The sequence below is a fragment of the Candoia aspera genome, chromosome 3 (assembly GCF_035149785.1).
Source record: "Candoia aspera isolate rCanAsp1 chromosome 3, rCanAsp1.hap2, whole genome shotgun sequence".
Lineage (NCBI taxonomy): Eukaryota > Metazoa > Chordata > Lepidosauria > Squamata > Boidae > Candoia > Candoia aspera.
This window is the reverse complement of record NC_086155.1, coordinates 56,042,565-56,066,080: the sequence shown is the minus strand read 5'-3', so window position 1 is coordinate 56,066,080 and position 23,516 is coordinate 56,042,565. Positions and strand designations below refer to the sequence as shown.

Below are 23,516 nucleotides of genomic sequence, written 5' to 3'. Positions count from 1 at the left end.
TCCATTCAGCCTAAAGTGAGATTAGATGGAGGCAACTAAGTGGTTCAGACTGTAACAAAAGCATCAGAGTTTCTGTTGCACCCTCATTGTTCCTAAAGATCAGCTGATAAAATAAAGTGGTGCAAAGAATGGGAGTAGGAGCTCACAGGTTCTGGTCCAGACTGAACTTAAAAGCACATACAATATTTGTTTCAAACCTGATTTGCCTTCCTCTAGCTGTACCTTTAACATGTCATTTTTGCTATGTTTATGTCATTTTTTCACCTCCATGTTCAGTTTCAACTATGCAAACTATATGTTGAAGAGAAAATGTGGGAGATATAAGTTGGTTAAAATATAAAGATTTGTTAAAGTTTGAGGGGGGTGAACCAAAAATTAAAACAAGGGAAATGTTAGAGTTGGATGGATTTACATGTTATTGGTTCACCTATATGCAACTGGTAGAACGTTTTAAATTGGACAAAAAGAACTATAAATTTGTTAATGAAATAACTCAGCTTGAAATGGACCTTTGTATAAATGATGATCATGTTATTACTAAGCTGTGTAAGATTTTGTTACAGATGAATATGGAAGATGAACAAGTCAAGGACTGCATGACTAAATGGGCTAAGAATTTTGGATATAATATGTTGGATCAATGGGAGAGTATGTGGACAAAAGGTTTGAAATTCATGTTGAATTATAATTTAAAAGAAAACTTCTATGAGATGATGTATCGTTGGTATTTAACTCCTGATAAATTGTCAAAAATGTATAATGGTGTAACTAAGGTCTGTTGGAAATGTTTTGATTTTGTGTTTTAGAAATTTAATGGTTTGCTTTAATAGAAATAATATTAAGATAGGTTAATTAATTGTAAGAGATTAGATTTGTAAATTTATATCTGTATCGGAGAAAATCGGAAGTCACTTTCCTTTTCTGTTTTTCTCTCTACTGACATTTTTCTGGTTTGCTCTTTTTTCTTTAGTTCTGTTTTCTATCTGTTCTATATTCTCTTTTGTTTGTATCTTAATTGTATCTTGAAAATAATAAAGTTTTTACAAAAAAACCTATGCAAACTATATGTTGAAACAATAAACTGTACTTGTTCATATTCTGTAGCCATACAACTTGTGTATATACAACTTGCATAGCCCTATCCTCTACTCTATTTCTAAAGTGACCTGAGTCAAGTAGTCATGTCCACAGTAGAGAAAGAAAAGGGTGTAGGGCCGCATGCAGCCATAAACAAACTTGCAGTTCTCACCTTGAAATGCTTTCCCCCCATATAGTTTAGAAAGAAAAAAAAAACCCATGCCCCAACTTGAAGTGTAGAACTTGGAAGCCAGAAATGTCCTTTCTTAATGATTAAAATGGCTTAAATGCCTTCACGGATTCCACCACCTAAGGAAGGCAGGATGGCAAGCTACTTCTGCCTGAGCAAGTGAGAAAACAAATCAAACCTGCTCAGATGAGGGTGAAATAACCTCCAAAAAGCAGTAAATCTAGAAAACGCCCTTATGAAGAGACACAGTTTTGCTGAGGGTCAGCAGCACCTAATAATTCAACCTGTCATACGAATTGGAAGGCAGAGAGCACTTCAGGAACTCAATCAAGAGCCAGCCTACTAAGCCTGCCTATTGGCTATCTGATCTATCGGCAGGTTGGACTTTCATTTGGCTGATTAATTTGAATCTGGCGTGATAGGTACACCACACCCAGCAAAGAGATGCACATGACCTGAGAGATAAGTATCTTTACACTAACTGGGACAACACAGCTGTACCCCACCTGGTGTTTGGTAGTTGAGTCGTCTCATTTCAACTGGGTCAGAGGAATGGGCCAGCAAGGAGTCCTTCAGGCCAATGGAATGTTCATCCTTGGAAGAGGGTGAATTGGCCCGTTTCCTAAGGAAAAGAAGTAGAAGCTTATATAAGATAAATTTGGGAAACAATAATAAGATCTTGGCAACGATAACATATGTAGCAGCAACTATTAAAGCCCTCTATCAGCCTGGAACACAATTATAAAAACTCATATTCCTCTTTCTCCTCACATTTACTTGTAAGGGACTATTTCCTGTGGTGGAAGAATACAGACGATTCTCCATATTAAGAATTATTTAAAATGTGAAGAGTTGTAATGTACTAGGATAAGAGCTCTTTAGGGTGAACTTTATTGGTCCATTAATACTTGTCTTGAATCGCTGAGGGTCCCCCAGGCATTTGTTAATAGCACAATAAAATACACTGTTGTCTCTTCGTGCTGTATTTATGTCCACAGTTCTGCCACCCTAGGCTCTTATCCTAGTAGATTTCACTAACTAAGCAGAGAGGAACTTGTCCAGTAATTAAATGGGATAGTTTTACAGGAAATTTTGGGATGGCAAGAATTAATATTGGTGGGGCTCACTGATTATCATTAAACCACATGACTCCGTATGGTGCTGCTGTTGCTTAGCGTTCACCCTGACGTAAGTTACAAAGGTTTTTTTTCTTCAGCCAATTCAACAGTTACATAGGTATGTGTGCGTGTGTGCACGCACATGTGCATGATTGTTCAAATCTCTTGAAAACAGGTAAAGGCATTCTGATGTTCTCTCAGACAAAGCAAATGGGAGATTTTGGTGACAGAATCTCTTCCTGGTGGCAAAAGCCCATTTGTTAAAAGGAAAAAAAGTATCACAAAATAGCATGAGCAGAACACTACTTGCAACTAACAGGAACTAGTGAGTGTCAGGTTGTTCCAGGCAGATGCACTGCTGTTAATATGTTGCTTAAATAGCTTTCTATGCCATACAGGGATGAAATCTGTTCTACAGATTTATTATGCATGTACATATATTTATAGTGAGGGAGGGGAAAGGAGATAATTTATAAAGCAGCCATGTCTTTACAACATCAGAAAAAAGTCTTTTATCAATCTGAATTCATCACCCAAACAGAAATATGTATAAAGAAGCCAAGAAGCTTTGTTTTGGCCTCTAATTTCTGTTGAAAGTCAATGCCACTCATTAATTAATTAATTTGTAATAGCATGACTTCGTTTTATCAATTATCAGTCAGGCAACAAAGTTGGTAACCAGTTAGAAGAAGTCTGGTTGATAATAGGAAAAAGGAATCATTCAGAGCAAGGCTTGTTGAACTGATTTATAAAGCATGCCACATTCTTAGCCAATCTCTGTGAGTGTGAACAGAGAAACTCCAGGATATCCAGTGCTTCCCTAAAACATGGTCATCTTATTTGTGAAGCTATTTATTTAACTCTAACAGTGAGATTAAGTAGATAAAAGTTCAGGAAGTTCAGCATGGCACAGTGGCAAGAGAGTGAGAGCTGGTCTGAGCAGCAAATGTTATGGTCTTAGCAAGATGAAACTTTGGATCTCAACAGATAACAACAAAAAGAGAAAGATGCCAACTACCTTTCCTGTTTGCTAGATCCAGGGAGTGCAGAAATAAAAGAGGAAACCAGGATTATACAAAGACACTAACCATATATGCAATAACCCAAAGTCACTTTCCTCCCCTCCACCCTGGAACCGTGCATATTATGGTAGGTTGCTTAAAGAAGAGATGGAAGACTTTGCGTTTGCTGAAACTGAATAAATTGTTGCTACTTTAACATCGCAAGCAGGTAACACTAGACATTCATAGATCACAACTTTTATAACCAGGATAGAGCCTTCTATTCAATTCATGCAAATTGAGGGTCTGCACCCTGAGGATGGGGATGATCGGGCAGAGTGATGTTTCAAGATCCAAAAAGCAGACCCCGCGATAGTGGGAAAATACTAGGAAGAAGAAGATAGAGCCTTCTGCTGCCCACACAGAATTGTATTTTTTCCTGGATTAAAGCACCAAGCCTTTCAATAAATTAAGGGGTGTAAGACATTTCTTGGCCAAAGCAGTTATATAATTTAAGCAGTAGGAATCCGTGTAATTTAACCAAGCACTTATAGGGAGTTGCTCATTTCCTATAATACACAAAAAGTTTATCAAGTGCCGGCAGGCTCACTCATCCATTCCAAAATGAAATGCATGGGCTATTATCTCCCATCCATGCTTGCCCTACAAGCAAGCAAAGCCATGGCTGATTTTCATCTTGGATTTAACATTATGTTACTCTCTGTACAGAATATAATGTCCTTGAAACTGTCATAATATGGCACCATAGTTGCTGTGTCTTCTGCAAGCATAGGCTGCTGCTTACCTTTTGAAGAGTAGGATAGCAATAACAATAATGATGATCAAGATGACCGCAAGGACAGGCCCCATCACCCACAGCATCTCTGGTTCATCTTGCTGCTTTGGTGGTGCCTCCATCACAATCTCATCTGAATAGGGACTGGTTGCATACTTCTTCTAGAGAATGGGAGAGAAGAGTAGACATAGACAATCATTTTCTTTACTTTCATCATTCTTTTGCTATCTTCTGCCCAATAACCCCATGAGGCCTACCTGCAATTTTCCTCAACGACAACTATGGAACCATCAGATACTAAAAACAAAGTCAATCTTCTCCCCTTTGATAAACAAAAATTCTGAATTACAACAGCCAAGAGGCATCTTCTCTCAATGCCAGAATGAAATGGTCCAGTTTAGAACAAGTTGCCAGTCTCAAATGCACAAAGAGTTAAATTACAGTCTTTGGTGTTGCAGCCCCTCCAAAGTCCAACCATACCTCACTGTGGTGGAGGTAATGATCCAGAAAGTGACTGAGAGTCAGACATGACTGAACCGATAGAGAGAGACAGAGAGGTGTTGCAGCCGATTGAACCCTATGGCTGATAGGTAATGACTAAGTAGTTTATTATACTTGCCATAAACAGACCACTGGGGTTGGTAAGTCAGGGAACACCCCCTAGGCAAACTGCTGCACATCAAAAGAGGAAGTCATAGGTATTCCTGCTGCAACAATCTAAGCCTTGAAAAGAGTAAGTTCACAAAGGGCTTCTCACATATACAGGCTCTGAATTCAAATGGCAATCTACAGAACCAGAGAAGCCCTTGTCTGGTGTGTTCACAGGTCAGCACTTAGATATGCTATTCTCATGTCAAAGTTGAGAGCATCTGTACATTCCCATTTCAGATGTACCTTACAAGTCAGGGAGAGGCACAAGAAGGAACATGATTACCCTTTCTGTAGATAGTACTAACTGCTGTGACCAAGGAAGCAGCATACATTGACCTCTTTTTAGCCACTGAAAAGACTCCTGCTGATCTAAAGTTGGGTAGCTGGAGGCTGAAACTTTAAACAGCCTCTTCGATTTTAGGCTTTTTTTGCAGGAGAAGCAGAAAACACTCTCATATCAGTCTCTTCTCGTGGTTCCCCAGCAGGAAGCATATACAGGGCTTAATTTGAGCCACATTTCACCTCTGGATCCTGATTCAGTGTCAGACCTTAATGTAAAAACTTGTGATGTAATAATCAGTACTTAAGAGTCCATTTTAACACTACCGAGAATACATTCCAAATATTCTGGGACTGAAAAAAGGAGCTATAGAGATTTTGAACTCCTGGCAATTCCCATTTTAGAAAGAAAATATGCTAAATGATAATATGATCTATAATTTTAAAATTGCACAGTTCTTCAATCAACAGTACTCAATATGATGACAATCAAAAGGGAAGCTTTAGTTTACAGTGAGTATGACTAACCAAGCTCAGTGCTGGAAGTAGCAAGTGGATACCAGAGCTAGAAGTAGCCAAGAAGAAACTCTAAGAGCATGGGAACTTAGCTATAGAATAGCTGTAGCTGCACCTCAAAACATACCAAATACCTAGAAAGTGTGCTCTACTAGCCATGAGTGTTGTAGCACATTCACTCTTGTATACATAGTTACACACAACCTTGCAGCACAAGTTCTTCAGCTGGCTGCTCAGAGTCCTGCTCCCCCCTCCCAACTTGCTAGCTGCACATTTGCTATGTCTGTCACTGAAGTGTTCAGACTGGGTGAGTAATGGCTCATTTGACCAGCTCTAGTCAAGTAAATGAGTCTGAAAGTGAGAGCCACAGCATGGGACAGAGCAGAAAGACCCAAATATCTTCATTACGTGTGGACATTACTTACACATTCCATGCAGTAGCAGCACCGTTACTCACCCTTTCCTCCCTCCCTCTCATCCATGCTGGCTTGCAACAATAGATAATGCAAATGCTTATGTTGTTGAGGGAAGCAAAGAGGTGCAAAGGAATTAATTTTCTCCATCTTGCCAGTCAGGGTCTTATATGGACAGGCAAGTGGAAGGAAAAACTTTTGCAGTCTCCACTATGCTAATAATCCAACAATGCTAACTGTGTAATTGTCCTCTTTTCTCTCAAGGTTCTTACCGTATCACCATCCTCCAGTGAAGCTAGCACAAAACAACGGTAGCTCAAACCTTCTGAAAGTGGCTTGTTAAAGAAGCCTTTATAATTCTTTTCATCTCCCAAGACAAATGTTTCTGGCAGGTGATCCATTTGGGCTGCAATATAAGGCTTGAGGCGTTCTGCCTGTCGACGCCGACGCCTTTCTGTGGACCCCTGGTTTATGGCCTCAAGTAGCTAGATAATGAAAGAAAGCTTGTGTAAGAAAAAGCTCTGCCAGGTACCCTGGTGAATTGCACTCCACAAAATTCGACTAACAAAAATTGTTAGTCAAAAAAGGTGCTCCTGACTTTGTGCCTCCATAGACCAACATGGCTCTCCTCCTATAGAAGACAAGGTAACCTTTCACTGTATGAAGAAAACAAGAAAAACAGGTGAAAAGAGCTCAGGGCAGTAAACAATTGACAATACCCAATCCAAATATTTATTTTTTGGATTTCAAGGCCACCCAACTCCAAAAAGATTATGGATGGCTTACAGTATTTAAAAAAAATTGGCCTGGAAACAGAGCCAGGTCTTAAGAGACTTGCAAAACTGCTGGAAGAATGGAAGCTGTTATGTACCTCTGGGAGGATGCTATTCCAGGGGGCAGGGGCTGTGACAGTGAAGGCACACTTCCTTTGTCCTGCGAGATGGCAACATTTAGTTGAAGGGATGTGGAAAGTACCCACTTTGTCTGATTTTACCAAATGGGCAGAAACAATTGGAGACAGAAGAGCTCTCAAATAACCAGGCCCTATGCCATGAAGGGTTTTATAGGTAATGACCAGCACTTTGAATTGCACCTGGAAAATGACTGGTAACCAATGCAGCTTGTGAAGCAGTGATAACACATGGGCAAAATGCATCCTGCTGCATTTTGGTTCAGCTGTAGCTTTCAGATGGTCTTCAAGGGCAGCCTCACATAGAACACACTGTATGAGCTGTTCAGACTGGGTGAGCAATGGAGCATTTGACCAGCTCTAGTCAAGTAATGGAGCATTTGACCAGCTCTAGTCAAGTAAGTTTCCAAGGAAACCAAGTTTCCTGGTTGAGGAAAAGGTGCAACTGGAACACAAGGTGGACCCGTGCAAAGGTCCTCCTTGACCCAATTGCCATTTGCTCTTTGAGCAGTACCTGTGAGTCCTGGAGGATCCCCAAATTACATGCTAGTCTCAAATAGGGAAGTAAAACCCCATCCAAGACCAAAGATAAAAACATCCCAGATCTGGGGGTGGGGGGCAAAGAGCTACAGCCACTATAGTCTTGTCAGTCTTTAATATAATGGATGTCTTCATCCAATGATTTTGTGTAGAAGTTAAACAGGAGAGGGGAGAGCATCAAGTCTTCAGGAACTCTCCTGTCAGCACCAAATGGGACCAACCACTGAGGAAGGAGATGAACCACTGCAGCACAGTGCCCCCACTTCTAACCCCTGCAGCCAGTCCAGAAGGATACTGCAGTGAACAGTATCAAAAGCTGCTGAGAAATCAGCACCTCCATCCTGAATCTGCCAAAGGCCGCTGACAAGCACAACCAGTGCTGTCTCAGTACTGTATTGTGGCCTGGAACCTGACTGAAATTGGTCCAGCTTATCCATTTCCTTCAAGACCATTTGCAACCACTATCCAACCACCTTACCCGCAAAAGTAAGGTTGGAAACTGGACAATAGGTTCCAAAATATCTATTGTGGAAGCCAAGGAATTTGAACTTTCAGAAACAGATAACAGTTCATCAGGCTTTGAGATGGATTTATCCCACCCAACAAGCATACTTTGCAGTGTGCACTGGAGTACTGGCAGATATGTCATCTTCCATGTCTTGCTGTCTGCGCTATAGCGAAGTTTTTCATAAAATCCCACATGGTACTAACAGATTTCACGGGGGATCCAGATTAAAAAATGACAAAGATCATAGTCACCCATAAATTCATCAAAAATGATATAAGCATACCAAGAATTTAATTACATTGCTTGGAGAGCCTCTCAGATACTTAAATGTGTTTTTCTAATGAATACAAATGAATGTCAGGCTCTGAATGGAAATTCTAATTTAAAGTGAAGGAGGAAGCATGAAGTATATTTCACACAAAATGGGCAAAGATAGACAGAACAGCAGAGCAAATATGGTGCCAGGAAGACAGAAGTTACATAAAATCATGTTGTTGTATTAGGGACAGAGGCTGTTGGCTTTTGGTCTCTAGAATGGTATTGTTGCTTTTTATCCATACACTGAGTCTCCAAGTCCTATCTGTTGAGATCAAATACGCATACACACAGAGTACAGTATCTTTTACATCTTGCTTTGAAGAGAGATTGTGAAATAGAATTTAAGGGCAGAAGGAAATGAAGTGTGATCCATAAATGCAGTAAGTCCCCTGGGAATTCTAGGATAATGACTTCTTTCAAGTTAAAATTGCAGGCAATTTTGAGATTTGGTTGGTTAATGGGCATTTGAGGAAGTTAGTGCTTCTAAGAATGTAGGAGATGGTGATAAACCCTGCTGTCCTAGGGGAATAATCTCACACATGCAAAGGCAAGGGTATCAGCTTCCGAAAACCCCGAATTCTCAATACTACAACTATCCCCAGCACCACAGGGCCGGTGAATATGACTGCTATAATCTTCTCGGCTTAGTATATGTGGTATAGGTAACCATGAAAGGTGCTTCATGAAAGATGGGTCTTTACAAGTTTGTGGAAGGCCAGAAGAAAAGGGACCACCTTTGCCTTGGAGGGTAAGCTATTCCATATGACTGGGCCCCTGTCCCTTGGGATCCTCAGCAGGTATTCTCTGATTGTCTGTGTTGTGTGGGTAGATTTTATCAGGCAACTTTAGGCTTCTTAGATACCCTCATGCCATTAAGTGTTTTAAAGATATTAACCAGCATTTTGAACTGCACTCAGAAACCTGCTCCTAACCAATGCAGTTATTCAATTATTATGCTGTTTATTCATGAGGTGATTTATACATATTTATCATTTAGAGGGTCACAGATTCATCTCTCATCTGAGAAGTCTGAGAACCCCTGCACTAGCATATTTCTTTCTTCTCCTACCTGGTCCAGTTCTATCTCATCTGGACTCTTCAGTCTGGAGGCAAGCATATTGCTTGTGTGCTCTGTTGGTACTACCACAATGTAGTACCACCTGTGGAAGAAGAAGAGGGAAGAGGTGAGCTCTCCTAGAAATAATGGAATGCCCTCCATGAAATCCCTGTAACTGTCACTCACTGCTTCACTTTCTTTGCACTCGTCAGACTATAGTCTGCTGTCATGAATTAGACAAATAATGTTATAAAGCTTAATTTTTTATAGCTGAGTACCAATTTCAGTGGTATGTTATGGAACCATAAACACAAATGAGACTTCAACAAGCTTTGTAAGGGGATTTACATACATTACATAAAGTAATTGGGCTGAATAAGGTCATCTTGGGTCCTTTCAGAGGAAAGGAAGGGAGATTATGGCTTTATGGCCTTAATTACCATAAAAATAGATAACTGAAAGAAGCAAGATGCAGTGCAGAAAAATAATTGTCCAAAACCAGAATCCTAGTAGGTTGCTGTTTCAAATCCAATACACTAACCTCTTGTATTTTCTTCTTGCTATTGTGAGGTATTTTACAGCATTTGGTAGTTGAATTCACACAATTAATCAAAGTTATGAAATCTGACATGATTCCCAGTGATACCATCCTTACCACCCATACAAAAATCTATTTACTTCACAGGGATTTCCTAATTCAAGTAGGAAAATATAATACTAATTTCTACCACACTGTGTTTTTGGAGGGTCAGAACACAGCAAGAGGTCGGCTTCCAGTGGGGAATGGCGGACTGAACAGCTGTGCCTGCGGGCTAAGTGGGTGGAGCTGACAATGCGGCAACTTTTTCAGGTTTAGGCAGGTTTTCCTGAAGCCCAGAAATGTTCTCTGGATAAAGGAGGATGCCTGGAATCATCCCATTTGTCCTCTGGATGGCTGCTTGCAGCCAGAAGATCGCAGTGTTTCGCGTTCGACTGGTAAGAGCTTTTAGCTGGGCGGTGGGGCCATCATCATTTTCCAAGCCACACTGTAGCCTTATAGGAACACTAAGACCAGGCACCCCATTTCTATATCACCAATTTATGTTTTTTTTAAGTATGCATACCCTAAGAGAGGCTTTCTACAGCAAGGAGAAATTGGCTCTCTTAGTGCTTATCGTTATTCTTGGGATTACTTTTTAAAAACTTCTTTTTAAAGTTTTGGACTTAGTTTTCCTTCCAGATATAAGGGAGGACTGAGACTAACAATTGTCTTCCTGTTATTATTTTTGTATTAAACTGGAAGACAGTAGCATTTTCCTACACGTTGAATCGGCTGATTTGAACCTTCAACTTGGGAACTGCCTGCTTATCTCACTTTCGCTTGTGTAAATACATTTCAGAACTTTTCCATATCTTCGACTTTCACTGGTTAAGCTCCTAGGGGTGCCATAATCTACTGCATGAGACATGGAGGATTTTAAACAGATTCTTTCTGACTTCTACCAAGCTTTTATGCAAGACATTTAGGACATTGTGGAAAATATGAGGTCTAAAATCTGCCATCAGGCTGGGGATGTGGTGGATGAAATTGAGGAATTCAACAGCGATAGAAATGTTTCTTCTAAGAGTGAGCTTGGGATTTCTATTGAGATGCTGGATGAAGGTCGGATAGTGGAGTTGGAGAAATTCAACAGAGAGGGATCTGCAAGCAATAAGTGAAATGGACTTCCTGGTGGAATGCCATGAAAAAGAAGGGGTCATTATATATGGGAGGTTTTTTGAGAAGAAGCTGGAATTTTTGAGGGGGCAGTTGGGCTGTTTGATTTTTTTTCAAGAGAAAAGCTCTGTGCACATTATGGGGATATGTAAATGCTCTGGTTTCTTTTGAAGTGGGATAAGGGTTAAAGAATGTTTATCTGGATTGCTTTAAGGGTTTAACTGTGCTTTTCAGTTTGATTTTTATTATACTACTACAGAAATGTATGGGACGCGGTGGCGCTGCGGGTTAAACCGCTGAGCTGTCGATCGGAAGGTCGGCGGTTCGAAACCGCGCGGCGGGGTGAGCTCCCGTTGCTCGTCCCAGCTTCTGCACACCAAGCAGTTCGAAAACATGCAAATGTGAGTAGATTAATTGGTACCGCTTCGGCGGGAAGGTAACGGCGTTCCGTGAGTCATACTGGCCACATGACCCGGAAGTGTCCTATGGACAACGCCGGCTCCAAGGCTTTGAAACGGAGATGAGCACCGCCCCCTAGAGTCGGACACGACTGGACTTTACGTCAAGGGAAACCTTTACCTTTACTACAGAAATGTATAGAATAGTAGTAGGAAGGGAATAATTAAATATGTGTTATCTTTTGGGGAGGAAAAGCTGTTTAGGAGGTCTATATGATTTTTTTTTTAATATAAGGGGGAGGAATAACTGTACATAATGTTTTTTATTATGTGCTAAAGTGGAATGAGACAGCGTGTGGTACAGAGCTGTAGGTGGCAGTATTGCAACCAAAACTCTTCCCATGACCTGAGTTCGATCCCAGCGGAAGCTGGATTCTCTCTCGGGTAGCCGGCTCAGGTCGACTTAGCCTTCCATCCTTCCGAGGTTGGTAAAATGAGTACCCAGCTTGCTGGGGAAGGTGATGACTGGGGAAGGCAATGGTAACCACCCCGCTATAGTCTGCCAACAAAACGTCATGAAAGTGGCGTCCCTCCAAAGGGTCAGACATGACTCGGTGCTTGCACAGGGGACCTTTCATCTTTCACAAAGTGGAATGACTTATAGAAATAATGTGGTTTTTGTTTAATATAGAGTAAGAGATTGATTATGGAAACTTTTGTATAACCTTGCTGTTAAAAGTCAGCAGCCACATTTTTTTGTAATTTTGACAAAAAAAATTCTCTTGTGTTTTCACACCTTTTTAGTTTTTCCTTTTTTGTAGTTTTTTGTTTTTTCGTAGCTTTTATCTTTGTCTTGAAACTTAATAAAATTTTATATATATAAAAAGAACAGCAATAGGTCAATAATGGAGCAGAATCAGAGATGTGGGGAGAGTATACCTGACTGGCACAGAAGTCTTCACTTTTGGGAGAGTGAGGGTGAACTGTCCATTATGGATATATTTGTATGTGGAAACAGGCTTGGTCTGGAAAACATCAGGTGCTGTCCGGATGAACACCCGATGTTGCAGTGCACCTGCACTACTTCCCCGGTTTGTAAGTGCAAAGGAATAATTTGTGTCTGGCTCCAAGTCATTAATTAGCCTCTTCATAGAATGTCCATCTACCTCCACAGTCTGCCCATTGTATAGAATCTGAAAGCAAAGTAAATAAAGCATTGCATCTCATACTCAGAAATTTCCTCCTAGGAAAGAAATGAATTTTGTCACCAAATTTCTTTCTCCAAGTTGGGTCTTTTCTGTGATCTTTTGATTACATGAGACTATGTGAAAACTGATCTTAAGTGTGATCATTACTAATATGAGAGATTATGATGACATCATCTTGGATATTTGTCAATTCTTGGATAGCACTGATTTTCTAATTCCACTTCAACTGGACTTTAGATCTAGTTTTGAAACTGAAACTATCTTGAGAATTCTGTGGGAACAGTGCTATCAAAAATGTTACCTTGTGGATTGTTTTGGAACTCACAGCATGTTTTGCTTCCACAGACTGTAATATATGCCTACTATTCCTATTTGAATGGATGATTTCAGAAGGTGGCACTTAGAATCTTTATTCTGCAAGTTTCTAGAATAAACAGCAATTGATGCTGCCTCATTGGTTTCATTACCTATTTTTTAAAATATAATTTTTATTGAAGAAATTTTTAACACGATAAAAACAATACAAATATTAGAAAGAAATAAAGAAAATAAGGAAGAATAGTGAATAAGTAAGAAAAAAGAAAATATTATAAAGGTTTTGTTACTGATTGTCTATGTTTTAATTTTATACTGTTAAACGTAAGCTATGTGGAGAAAGACACATGTGGAGAGACAGTAAAAATTCCTTTTCTCTCAAGGCTGATGCAAAGTTGCCCAGATAGGTGATAACTGGAATATAGTGAGCCATCTCTGTTTTAGTAGCCAGGCTTTGGTTTCATCTTTAACTAGTCTAGCTGTGGCAAAGCAACAACAGCATTTTTTTTTTAAACCCTTCAGTTTCTAAAATATCTAACTAAATACTTGCTAAAAACTAAGATTATTGAAGGGAAGTCAATACTCAATATTCAGGAATATTCTACTTACAATCTCATGAAAATGTATAAAATCAGTCAGATTTCACAAGAAAGCATACATCAAACACACCTTTAAAAAATAGGGAAGAAGCACTCTTATGTCAAGGACTTCAGGTTCTCACTGCTGCAGACATCTTACCATAATGCCACCACTCGCTTACTCCACCAGACCAGTCTTTTTTTTTTGGCAAGGCATTTATCTCCTGGTCCACATGAAGTAATGATTCTTGTCAGAGGAAAGTGAAAACCTCACTATTGATTTTCAGTAAAGAAATTCCAGAGGTCCCAGTTTTTCCCCAATTAAAAAAAGATAAAAAAGAAAGAAAAATGCTTGAGATTTATCCTATACCTCCTTGTTATAACCCGGACAATACATGCTTTAATTAAATCTGTTAAAGAGAAAGATGACACCCTTTGGGATGTAGATTTAGTGTGAGACTATTTATCAAGTGTAGATAATGCTAATTGTTCCCATGGAGATTTATTAGCAGTGCTTTTTAGATTATTAGGCTTTGGCATGGCATTCTACATGCTTGAATTAAACAGCTGGGCACACAGAGAGCCTTGTTTAGAATATCCCTGTTCTACTGATCATACCAGGGCCAGTTGTTGGTACCTAGCCTGCACACAGCCTGCACATCTAGGGTCAGAATAGCTATAAGGAAGTTCATTTACACTTATTGTATTTGCATGGCTGCTCTACAGTTAGCAAACCACTAGCATCACCTGCTCCCAAGCCTCCACACAGCCAGCTTGCAGGGGAATCTGCTGTCAACTCTCTGACTTAACTCTCATCAGCAGCCTCAGCTATATTAACCCAGACAGACCTTCTGAACCTAACACACTGTAGTATCTTGAAAATTTATTCATTCTACTAAGAATACACTGGATCTGTGGAACTGGAAATGAGGAAATCCCAGTACAGAATGCCACTATTAATAAATGTATCAGGCTTCCCAGTCCAGGACTCAGCTGTAAATCTTTAAATCCTGACTTTAACAGGCTTGACTAGGCAACAGAGGTTGCATATCTCTGTCAAGGTCATCCTTCGTACTCCCTCCAGTAGGCTTAATTTGCTGCAGTGGTTCCTGTTCATTCAACACAGTGTGACTAAATACATCTTTATTGCAAACTAGAAGCCTTATTAAACAGTTGATTCCCCTCTGTCAAGGTAAAGGTACAGTCCCCTTCTTATGCTCATGGGTGTTTATACCCATTGCTGCTGCTTCCTTCCTTTTCCATGCTTCAGTGGATTCTTTGCTCTGTACTTCATGCCCTGAACCTGAGTATTGCTGGTTGTTGACATAACTTGCATCTCTGCTCTGAGAACCTCTTGGCTTAACTCTCACAGTATATCTGTCCACTGCCAGCAAAGAACAGCAGACACAGCTACATACTAAGAGGCCCCTAGCTTGCTCTAAGGCATTGTTTAGAGTGGTCAGATGGCCAGAATTATGCCAGTCTGGATTTTGTAAGAATGTTCCCCATCTTAGCTCTGGTTGGCTCCCCTTTTGCCTGCCTTTTTTGTTGGCTCACGTCTGCTTTCCTGTAGGGTTAGCATACTTGGGCTATAAAACTCCAGGCATCCATTAAAAAATGGCATCTCTTTGCTGCCATCCAGTGAAAGTCCAGACTTTTGTGGCCCAGATATGATAGTTCTACTCTCTGATTTCTTGTAGGAGATTTGGAAGCAGTAAAAATACATCCAGGCATGAGACTGACTTGGCTGTCCTCCAAGGAGTCTGCATGGTGGTGGTGGAACGTTCTGGGAGGAAAGGAAGTGGGAGAGGTAATACAAGACCTGATGCAAGATTCCAACCCCTTTATCTTTCTGTCAATACAAAATTACAAAATACAAAATTAAATAGTCCCATGTTTGTTTGTGTGTGTGAGTAAGAGAGAGGGAAAGAAAGCATGGAAAGTTCTTTATGTATGTGAGAGAAAAGTGTGTGTGTATGTGGCAGGGCAGAGTTATCTGTATCAGCCTGGCAAGTACTCATCTAACATTTCTATTCTTAGAGTTTTTTTAAGTTGGAGGTACAGTTTGTTCTCTTATCACTATCTTCCTTTCTTTCACTGTGTCTCCTTTTTTAGGTTGCTTTCTTCCTTTTTAAAAGTATTTTAATGAGCACTCTGTGTTTAAATATTAACTTAGGTGAGAGTTAATTTGAATAATCTCCTGTGGTACTAAGTTTGTATTTCTATGCCTTTTACTGATAGAGCCTGATAATTCAGGAGCAATTCCATAAAATTAGGATAAATTTTAGAAAATTAAAAAAACTAAAATCTTCTTTAAAATTAAGAAATTTTGTCTGGGAATGCAAGGGATTTGGACCCATACTTGGAAGATCTGCCTAGCTGCTGATTGTCACACTTTTGTGACTAAGACTTAAAGAGGTAGGAATGAGAAAGTGTAAGTACTCTGCAGCAGCTAAGACAAAGCACTCTGGTGCCAAAATCCTGATATGTGTCTCTAGGCTTACATGCTTAGATAGTTTAAACAAATAGTGACCTGATGGCAGCAAACAACTGGTTTCAGATAAATAGTCTGATCCCTTATCACTTTTATTGAATCAAAGCCAGATTTAGGCCTACATGGAAGAGTCTACAGTAATTATTACACTTAGATAAGGTTTCCATCCTGAACGCTGATAGTTCCTTACCTTGAATGGTACTGCAGATTTGTAAGAATCAGGCACTTCCCAACTAAGAAGCACTGATGTTTTCATCACAGCACTGACACGGAAGTTTTTTGCGAATACTGCAATTAAAAAGACATCTCTTGAGCGTCCCCTGGGGAACAATAGGCAACTGTTATCAAATCCTGCCCTTTCACATCTTAGATGTAGGCTAACACAGATTTTTCATTTTATCCTTTGGCTCTTCATCACAAAAGGCCAAAAGGGAGTAGTTACTGGGTACTGGTTCCTCAAAGAAATCCCTTTTTGAAGTTTACATGAAATCAGTTGTGATACAATGTTCATGTACAAAGAAACAACAAGATCTATGTTTGATCTGCAAAATCAATCATGCAACCCTCATGCCCATTCCTCCCCCATCTCCTATTATAGGGTATGGTAAGACTGAATAAGCCATCTTCGACCCACCATCTGTAATAGGAATTCAGAATTTGACCACAGCAAGAAGTGCCTACCTTGTTCCATCGGCATCGTCCTCGACTGAATGCTGGGGCTGAGAGGTCCCGCTCCTTTGCTAGTGTAGGCTCTAACTCTGATGTCATAAGTTGTATCAGATTTGAGATTGGTCAGAGTGATGCTTAGTTCCTTAGTAACATTGGTCAGGTTTTGCTGGCTGTTTATATCTCTATAGAAAACTGTATAGTTGGTAATTTTTCCATTCCTCTCAGCCAGCGGTGGTGGATTCCAGGTCACTTTAGTGGTGGAGGTAGTAAGCCCCACCACACGTAGGTTCTGGGGGAAGCCACTTGGTACTTCCTCTGGAGTAGTTATTTCCTTCTCAAACTCCTCCCCAGGACCTGCCCTATTCTTTGCAGACAATTTGAAGATATAAGTGGCACCCTTGTAAAGTCTGGTCACGGTGTAGTGATCATCATCTTTTCCAAACTGAATTATTGTCATCTTCTCCTCATCAGCACGTTTGTATCGCAGCATGTAGCCCAAAAGCTCTCCAATCATCTCTTTGGGAGGGAGCCAATTGATTAGGGCAGTATTCATGGATGTGGTGCTGATCATCATAGTAGGTTTGCCTGGGACTGTGGAACAAAAACAGGATGGAAGCAAACTTTAGATCTTGAAGCACTCAAACAGCATTAGAGATGAACTACATACTGAAAATCAGCAGCTATATAGATTTTCTTGGATTATGCTGCATCAGATTGAAGATAAATGATCCCATATCTAAATGAATTAGCATGTTAAAAGCATTCTGCACACCCAGAATGGCACATGTGGGAAAAGCTAAGCCCCCAAAATCTTCCCAACATCAAAAGTGCTTTGAAGTGGTTCAGTCCTGAACTTCATTGCATTTTTGAATGGGTAGTTCAGCTTTTACTACTCTCTATATTCCATAATTAAGTGAAAACAAATAATTTGCCCAGAGCTTTATTTTATTGGGGGGGGGGAGAGTTTAACTCCAGAACTAAAGAATGATTGTTAATCTAGCATTTCATTAAGTGATGTACCAACATGCAGAAGAAACCAAATTCTATGACAAATCATTTAAAATGCAGGAGATACAGGTTTGGTTTTTAGCTTCATGAATAAATCCAAATTTAACAATTCTCCATGTTATAACCAAAATCACTATCTATGGACTGCTTACCCATTGCTGTCTTAAATCTCAGTGCATCTATCCAAGCATTCCTTGAATCAACACATTTTTCAGAATGTCCGGCATGGATAGTTTGAAGAAGTGAAAAGTATTATTATAACATAGCTATTTGGTCACTAGCATAAGTTGTTGACTACACGTCTAGACTCAGTTCTGGAATCCCTGCTAGTATGAGGCAGACAAATTTCATAGCAGCAGTTATAATTTCACCACCTGTGTGAGCTGCTGAGAGAACGTAGCATGCTGCTTGCAATCAAAATACACTGCGTTTGAGCTGATGAACTGGTTCCTGCTAGGAATGCTGATGTGATGGCTGAGCAACAACCTGATTCCAAATTTTATATGTGCAGTACAAATTAAGGGCTGCTCCCATCAAAGCTTAACACCTGCTGTATAAAATGGATGGTTTCATGTCTCAGTTACACCCACAATAGACACATCTCTTTCCCCAACACCAGGTGAGATTGATGTGTAAATCCATCAGTAGCAGAACTATTCAGAGACTGCTCACTGCCAAAATAAGCATTAGCCTGCACTAGATTGTGGCACCCAGAGACAAACCACAACAGCACAGTAATATTCTGCACATGGTTTGAGTAGGTTTAGCTAAGTTATGATGATGATGATGCTTTTCTGTGAAGGTCATTTAGATTATGGAAAATGTTTAACAAACTTTACCTGTTTCATTGGATGCTGTGGGGTAGGGTGAACAGAGCTGATATGACAGAGAAGCTGAGAGATAGCAGCACTAATAATGGCATAAGGAGGAATTTTTAAAAAGTTTCTATGGAAAGATTATGTAAAACTGTGTTTGGAACTAATCTGAGATTTTGTCAGACTAACTGGTATATATGAGACAAAAAGAGACATACACTTTTCATATGACAACAACCCTCCAAAGATACTACCCACCCCACCTGTTCTCCAAATGTCTGGCTTCTCTTTCTACCAATACATTAATGTTTCTGGAACTAGCATATTCTTCAATGGAAAGAAGTTTTAAGAACCATTACTGTTGAAATTTGGCAAATCCTAACGCAGGGGTAGATAATAATTTCATTCATTGTTTTTGATCTGCCAGGTTCAAAATATGCACAAAATCTGGAGCCAACAAATATTAGCACACTGTAAACAACCAGGAAGCATTCCAAAACAAGAGACAACTACAGAAAGCCCTTTTAAAAAGCTCTGCATTGTCTCATTTGATATACTTGGATAACAGAAGACTGTAGCTACAAGTCTTGAGTATGGCAGGAAGTTGTACTGAATCCTAGTGTGCTTTCTATTGTGAACCTCTCTGTGTCCCTGAGTCCATTCCCTTCATCTGTTTGTTCTTATTTAAGCAGGAAGAAGGAGCAGGCATAAGAAATGCACCATTCCCTTAATCAGGGGTAATAATTTCTATATTAGGGATTTCAACACTCTTTTGTTCCGTATTACATCTTTGCAGTTATATCTTCACTTCAAATAGCATTTCCAAAGAGGTCCTCAGTAGAGTCAGTAAATTATTCAGGAACACAGCTCAGAAGATATGACTGACAACTAGACATTATGTTAGCTCATTACAACTGTATACTTCAGTTGGTTTCCAACCTAAGGCTAAGTAATATGGGTGGTCACTGATACAGGTACCAAAAGATTTTTTTAAAAATTAAAGTCTCAGGATATCACCAAATCTTGTATGCTTTTGGTGTTCACACTTGATGTTGGCAATTTCAGTATTTTTTAAAAGTTGGAGCTAATTTTTATTTATTTTGGGGATCTGAGGGATGTCATCAGGGGAAAGGTTACATGATTCATACAGACACAGTGTTGCCAACCCTTTGATCATGTTGTGTTCATTAAAAGCTGTTGTGGTGATCCAGATAAAGGAAAAGTTAGGAACTATGGATATAAATAAAGGTATCCAAAATAAAATATATGTTTATCACAGTGTACTTGTAAACAGATATAATTTCTTCTCTCTGGTAAATTAAGGCCCAGATAATTCAATTAAATGAATTACAGATAGGATCAGAACAGACAAAACAGTGTATAGAACCATCAATGTCAATTGATGACCATAGGACAGAGAGACAATTTGGTGCCTATCCTTGCCATGAAATGCGGTAATGGCCACCAGTACAGATAGTTTTTAAAAAGGCAATTCATGGCAGATAAATCTAGAAACAACTCTTAACCATGAGAGCTAATAAGTGATGAGTGGTACAGTTTCAAATACCAACACATAGGGTAAGTAACACAGTAGTGTCATTGTGTTCCTGTTCTGCTGGCTGCTAATAACTGTAGATTAGAAAGGCTGAAGTGGCCCTTGGGAAGCAAAGGTCTATATTTGCATTGTCTGTATTTAGTTCATTTCCATTCTCCACCACCTGCAAACAGTCTACAGACCGGGTGAAAGAGGTAGAACTTTTCCATATTCCTCAGTCCTCTGAAGATTAACATTTCTGCCAGCACATAACTTTTGTATTGCATTAATAATTTAGCAGCTCAAGAAAGATATTAAAATAGGCCTGCCCATCAAGACATTGTAGAACAAATGGCTTACCTGCTCCAGTTGTAGCAATCACTTTGGCTTTGCTGCGGGCCCCATCCCCTTTAGTGGTATAGGCTGCAATGCTGACAGAATAGGTAGTTTCTGGTAAAAGACCCCCTATGATGGTTTCCTGTATGGAGAAAATAGTTTTGTATATCAAGCAAATTGAAAAGCAAGGAGTACCAGAGTATTTCTGTCTCTCAGATCTACTCTGGAGTTTTCCCCTAACCAATTTAAAAGTTTGTTTGGTTCCAAGGTCTGTCCTTCCGTCCTTCCTTCCTTCCCTCCCTCCCTCCCTGAAACTACAGAGTTGAAATTAAGAATTGGAAGGACAATTTTTTTTAGATTCCATAATATAGGCCAAAAAAACTGTATTTAGGTATTTGATATATTTATCAAATCATGTACACAGATATTCAACTTTCTTCTTCTAATTTGGGTAGGAACTGAAAAGATGTGGTAGCATATCTGGAGAAGCTTATGGAAGTTCACAATTATAACTGCAATGTGATGGGGGTTACTTGTAGTCTGAATTTTAAGAGAATTGTGTAACTTAACCAACAAAACAGGATCTCATAACTGAATGTCACCAGCGAAGAACCAAATGCTGGTGAGTAAATAATAATAATTTGTTATGGCCGCCCATTCCAGTAGATTCTGGGCAGCTTACAAAATACAAATGCACAGTTACAACATTTAAAAACGTAAAACAAAATGGACAGCCCAAACCAACAATAACAATAAAAACATGACAGCAGCCCCACAAACACATTAACCTCAGGCCTGGGAACAGAGCCAGTTCTTAAGGGCTTTTCGGAACTCCAGGTGAGTAGGCATCATCCATATCTCTGGGAGGATGCCATTCCAGAGAGCAGAGGGAGCAACAAAGATGGCACACTTCCTCGGCCCCACAATATGACAACATTTAACAGAGGGGACCCAGAGCACACCCTCTATGCCCAAAGTACTGGGCAGACAGAAACAATTGGAGTAGCAGCAAGGAGCGATTAGTCTGGCTCCATCTGATTAATAATTTACCCCTTTGGTCTGAAATTGTCAAATTAATCTTCCACCTCTGTCTTTCCACTTTACTTGCTTTAACTTGCAAAACTTTCCTTTTAGTTTCGAAGTCTAAATCTTACTGTGTCTTGTTTTCATTTATGTACAGTGTCTTCCAGCATCACTGTTTATTGAATTTTAATTGCTATGAACCACTTATGGAAGACATTTTATTTTCCAAAGTGGGATCAAAATTTAACAGAAAAGTTCCTCAATTCAACAAGTCACACTATGTTATATGCATGTGGTGATAGGAAAGGTTTCTACCCTATCACACAAAAGCAAACTGTGCTGCTACAGTATGTATCCCTTGGATAGATGGCAAAAACAAAGAACGAACAACCCCACCAATAAACCCTAGGGTAGGGCAGGAGATTAATATGACTGTGATTATAAAAAAATAGCAGCACTTCTATCAGAATTGGCAAGGAGGGTTTCCTACAGAAGTCTGCAACACATACCAAGCTTACCAAAAGAAAGCATTGGGATGGGCAGCAATATAGTGAAGCTATATTTGGGAGAAGCTGCCAAGTTAAACCACTTGCCATTGCATGCCCAGGTGTTCAATAAACCCATCCCATAAACGGGAGAAAACAGGTTGTAACAATAACAGAAGGAAGACATAAACTCCACAGAAAGGAAAGGCAAAGAATGCTAACTTTCCTTTCTCAATGATGTATTCACAGTTTTAAAGGAGGGGTGTCTAACCGCATTTGAGGGGTGAGGTTGGCTTGGTAGACTGTGGCTAGGGAAAGCTATTTGTGAGGTAGTTTATGTGCTTTTCTAAACTGAAGCCTGGTTTTGGCCTTGAATACATGATTGGATACAGTTAATGAGCAGTCTGCAGCATGATTAATCAAACTCAGCTTGATGTGTGAATGCAAGACCCTTGATTAGTTCATTCAGAGAATGAAGGCATTCATAAGCCAGAGTAAGGTTTCCTAGTTTCTTCTGCATGGACAAAGCCAGAATCTTGTGTTCATATGGCAGGCTAACCAAACCACAGATAACCTACTAGTTGTACCTGTTTGCAGGTGAAGCCCCTGGGTGAAAGAGGGGACATTTGCCAACCAGATGTATGGTTTAGTATACTATGCAAATACATTCTGATAGATATATTTATTCTGTGGCTACACTGGGATCCTGTCACAGGATTCCATGGTGAGTAACCTGTTTGAAAGTGATCAAAATGTTTTCAAGCTGAATTTAAAAATACTAAACCTGGGCAGGGAAATTCACTGATACACCTGAATATCCATGCACAGAATTCAAACCAAATCTGTACTATGATGGATAGAGCAGGACATTTCTTGGTTTCTTAGAATTGTTAAAATTTCTTCATTGTTTTCATTTGTAAACCCAAATTAAGAAACACCAGTTGGAATGACACAGAAATTAGAGTAGGAAAAAAGACTCCCCTTTCCCTGGAAGTTTGCATGAGTGACCTGAATAAATCAACATACATCAATCACATAAACTAAAATTATGTGGAAAGAGAAACTAAAATATGTAATATTACAGGCTATAAACATCCCCAAAAGAAATACCTAACACCACAGTACACACACAAGAGATATTCTTACATGCCATTGGAGAAAGTAAAGTAGGCAGAAAGAGGAAAGAAAGAAAGAAAGTGGATTTGGGAAAAAAAGTGATATTCCAAATACTGAAGACATAGGGCTGTCACCACAAACCCCTTCTAACATAGTCCTACTGTTTAGGAAGGAACGGAAGTCACACCAGGAATTTAATTGAGGCATTCTCTTTCTCTCTCAATTTCCCTTTCCCCAAAGGCAAGGTTCAAGCTGCTTCCTTCAAATTTATATTTCAGAATTACTTGAAAAAAAATTGAATTTGACAGTTTGAATATGATTGTTTTCTTATTGTAGCCTGTGTTTCTACCAAAGGTCATAGCTGAGAGAGCAAAGTACTTTTCATGACTGGGATCAATGAGGTTTAAAGATTATAGATCTGATTCTGCCATGTAACCAGCTGGGCCAAGGATTGTAAAGAGGAGCTG

The 23,516-nt window shown here is 39.6% G+C and overlaps 1 protein-coding gene across 3 annotated transcripts in view; it reads right to left on the bottom strand.

The window, feature by feature from the left end:
- PTPRF (protein tyrosine phosphatase receptor type F) overlaps window positions 1-23,516 on the bottom strand; it is a 567,382-nt gene that overhangs the window by 43,605 nt on the left and 500,261 nt on the right. For all 3 annotated transcript variants that reach the window (XM_063297776.1, XM_063297775.1, XM_063297777.1), the window contains 8 exons: window positions 20,450-20,567; window positions 16,745-17,323; window positions 16,254-16,351; window positions 12,408-12,661; window positions 9,387-9,477; window positions 6,314-6,526; window positions 4,192-4,343; window positions 1,774-1,889 (listed from right to left, as the gene is read on the bottom strand). In XM_063297776.1, coding sequence (XP_063153846.1) covers window positions 1,774-1,889; window positions 4,192-4,343; window positions 6,314-6,526; window positions 9,387-9,477; window positions 12,408-12,661; window positions 16,254-16,351; window positions 16,745-17,323; window positions 20,450-20,567 — 1,621 coding nt within the window. The remainder of the gene's footprint in view (window positions 1-1,773; window positions 1,890-4,191; window positions 4,344-6,313; window positions 6,527-9,386; window positions 9,478-12,407; window positions 12,662-16,253; window positions 16,352-16,744; window positions 17,324-20,449; window positions 20,568-23,516) is intronic.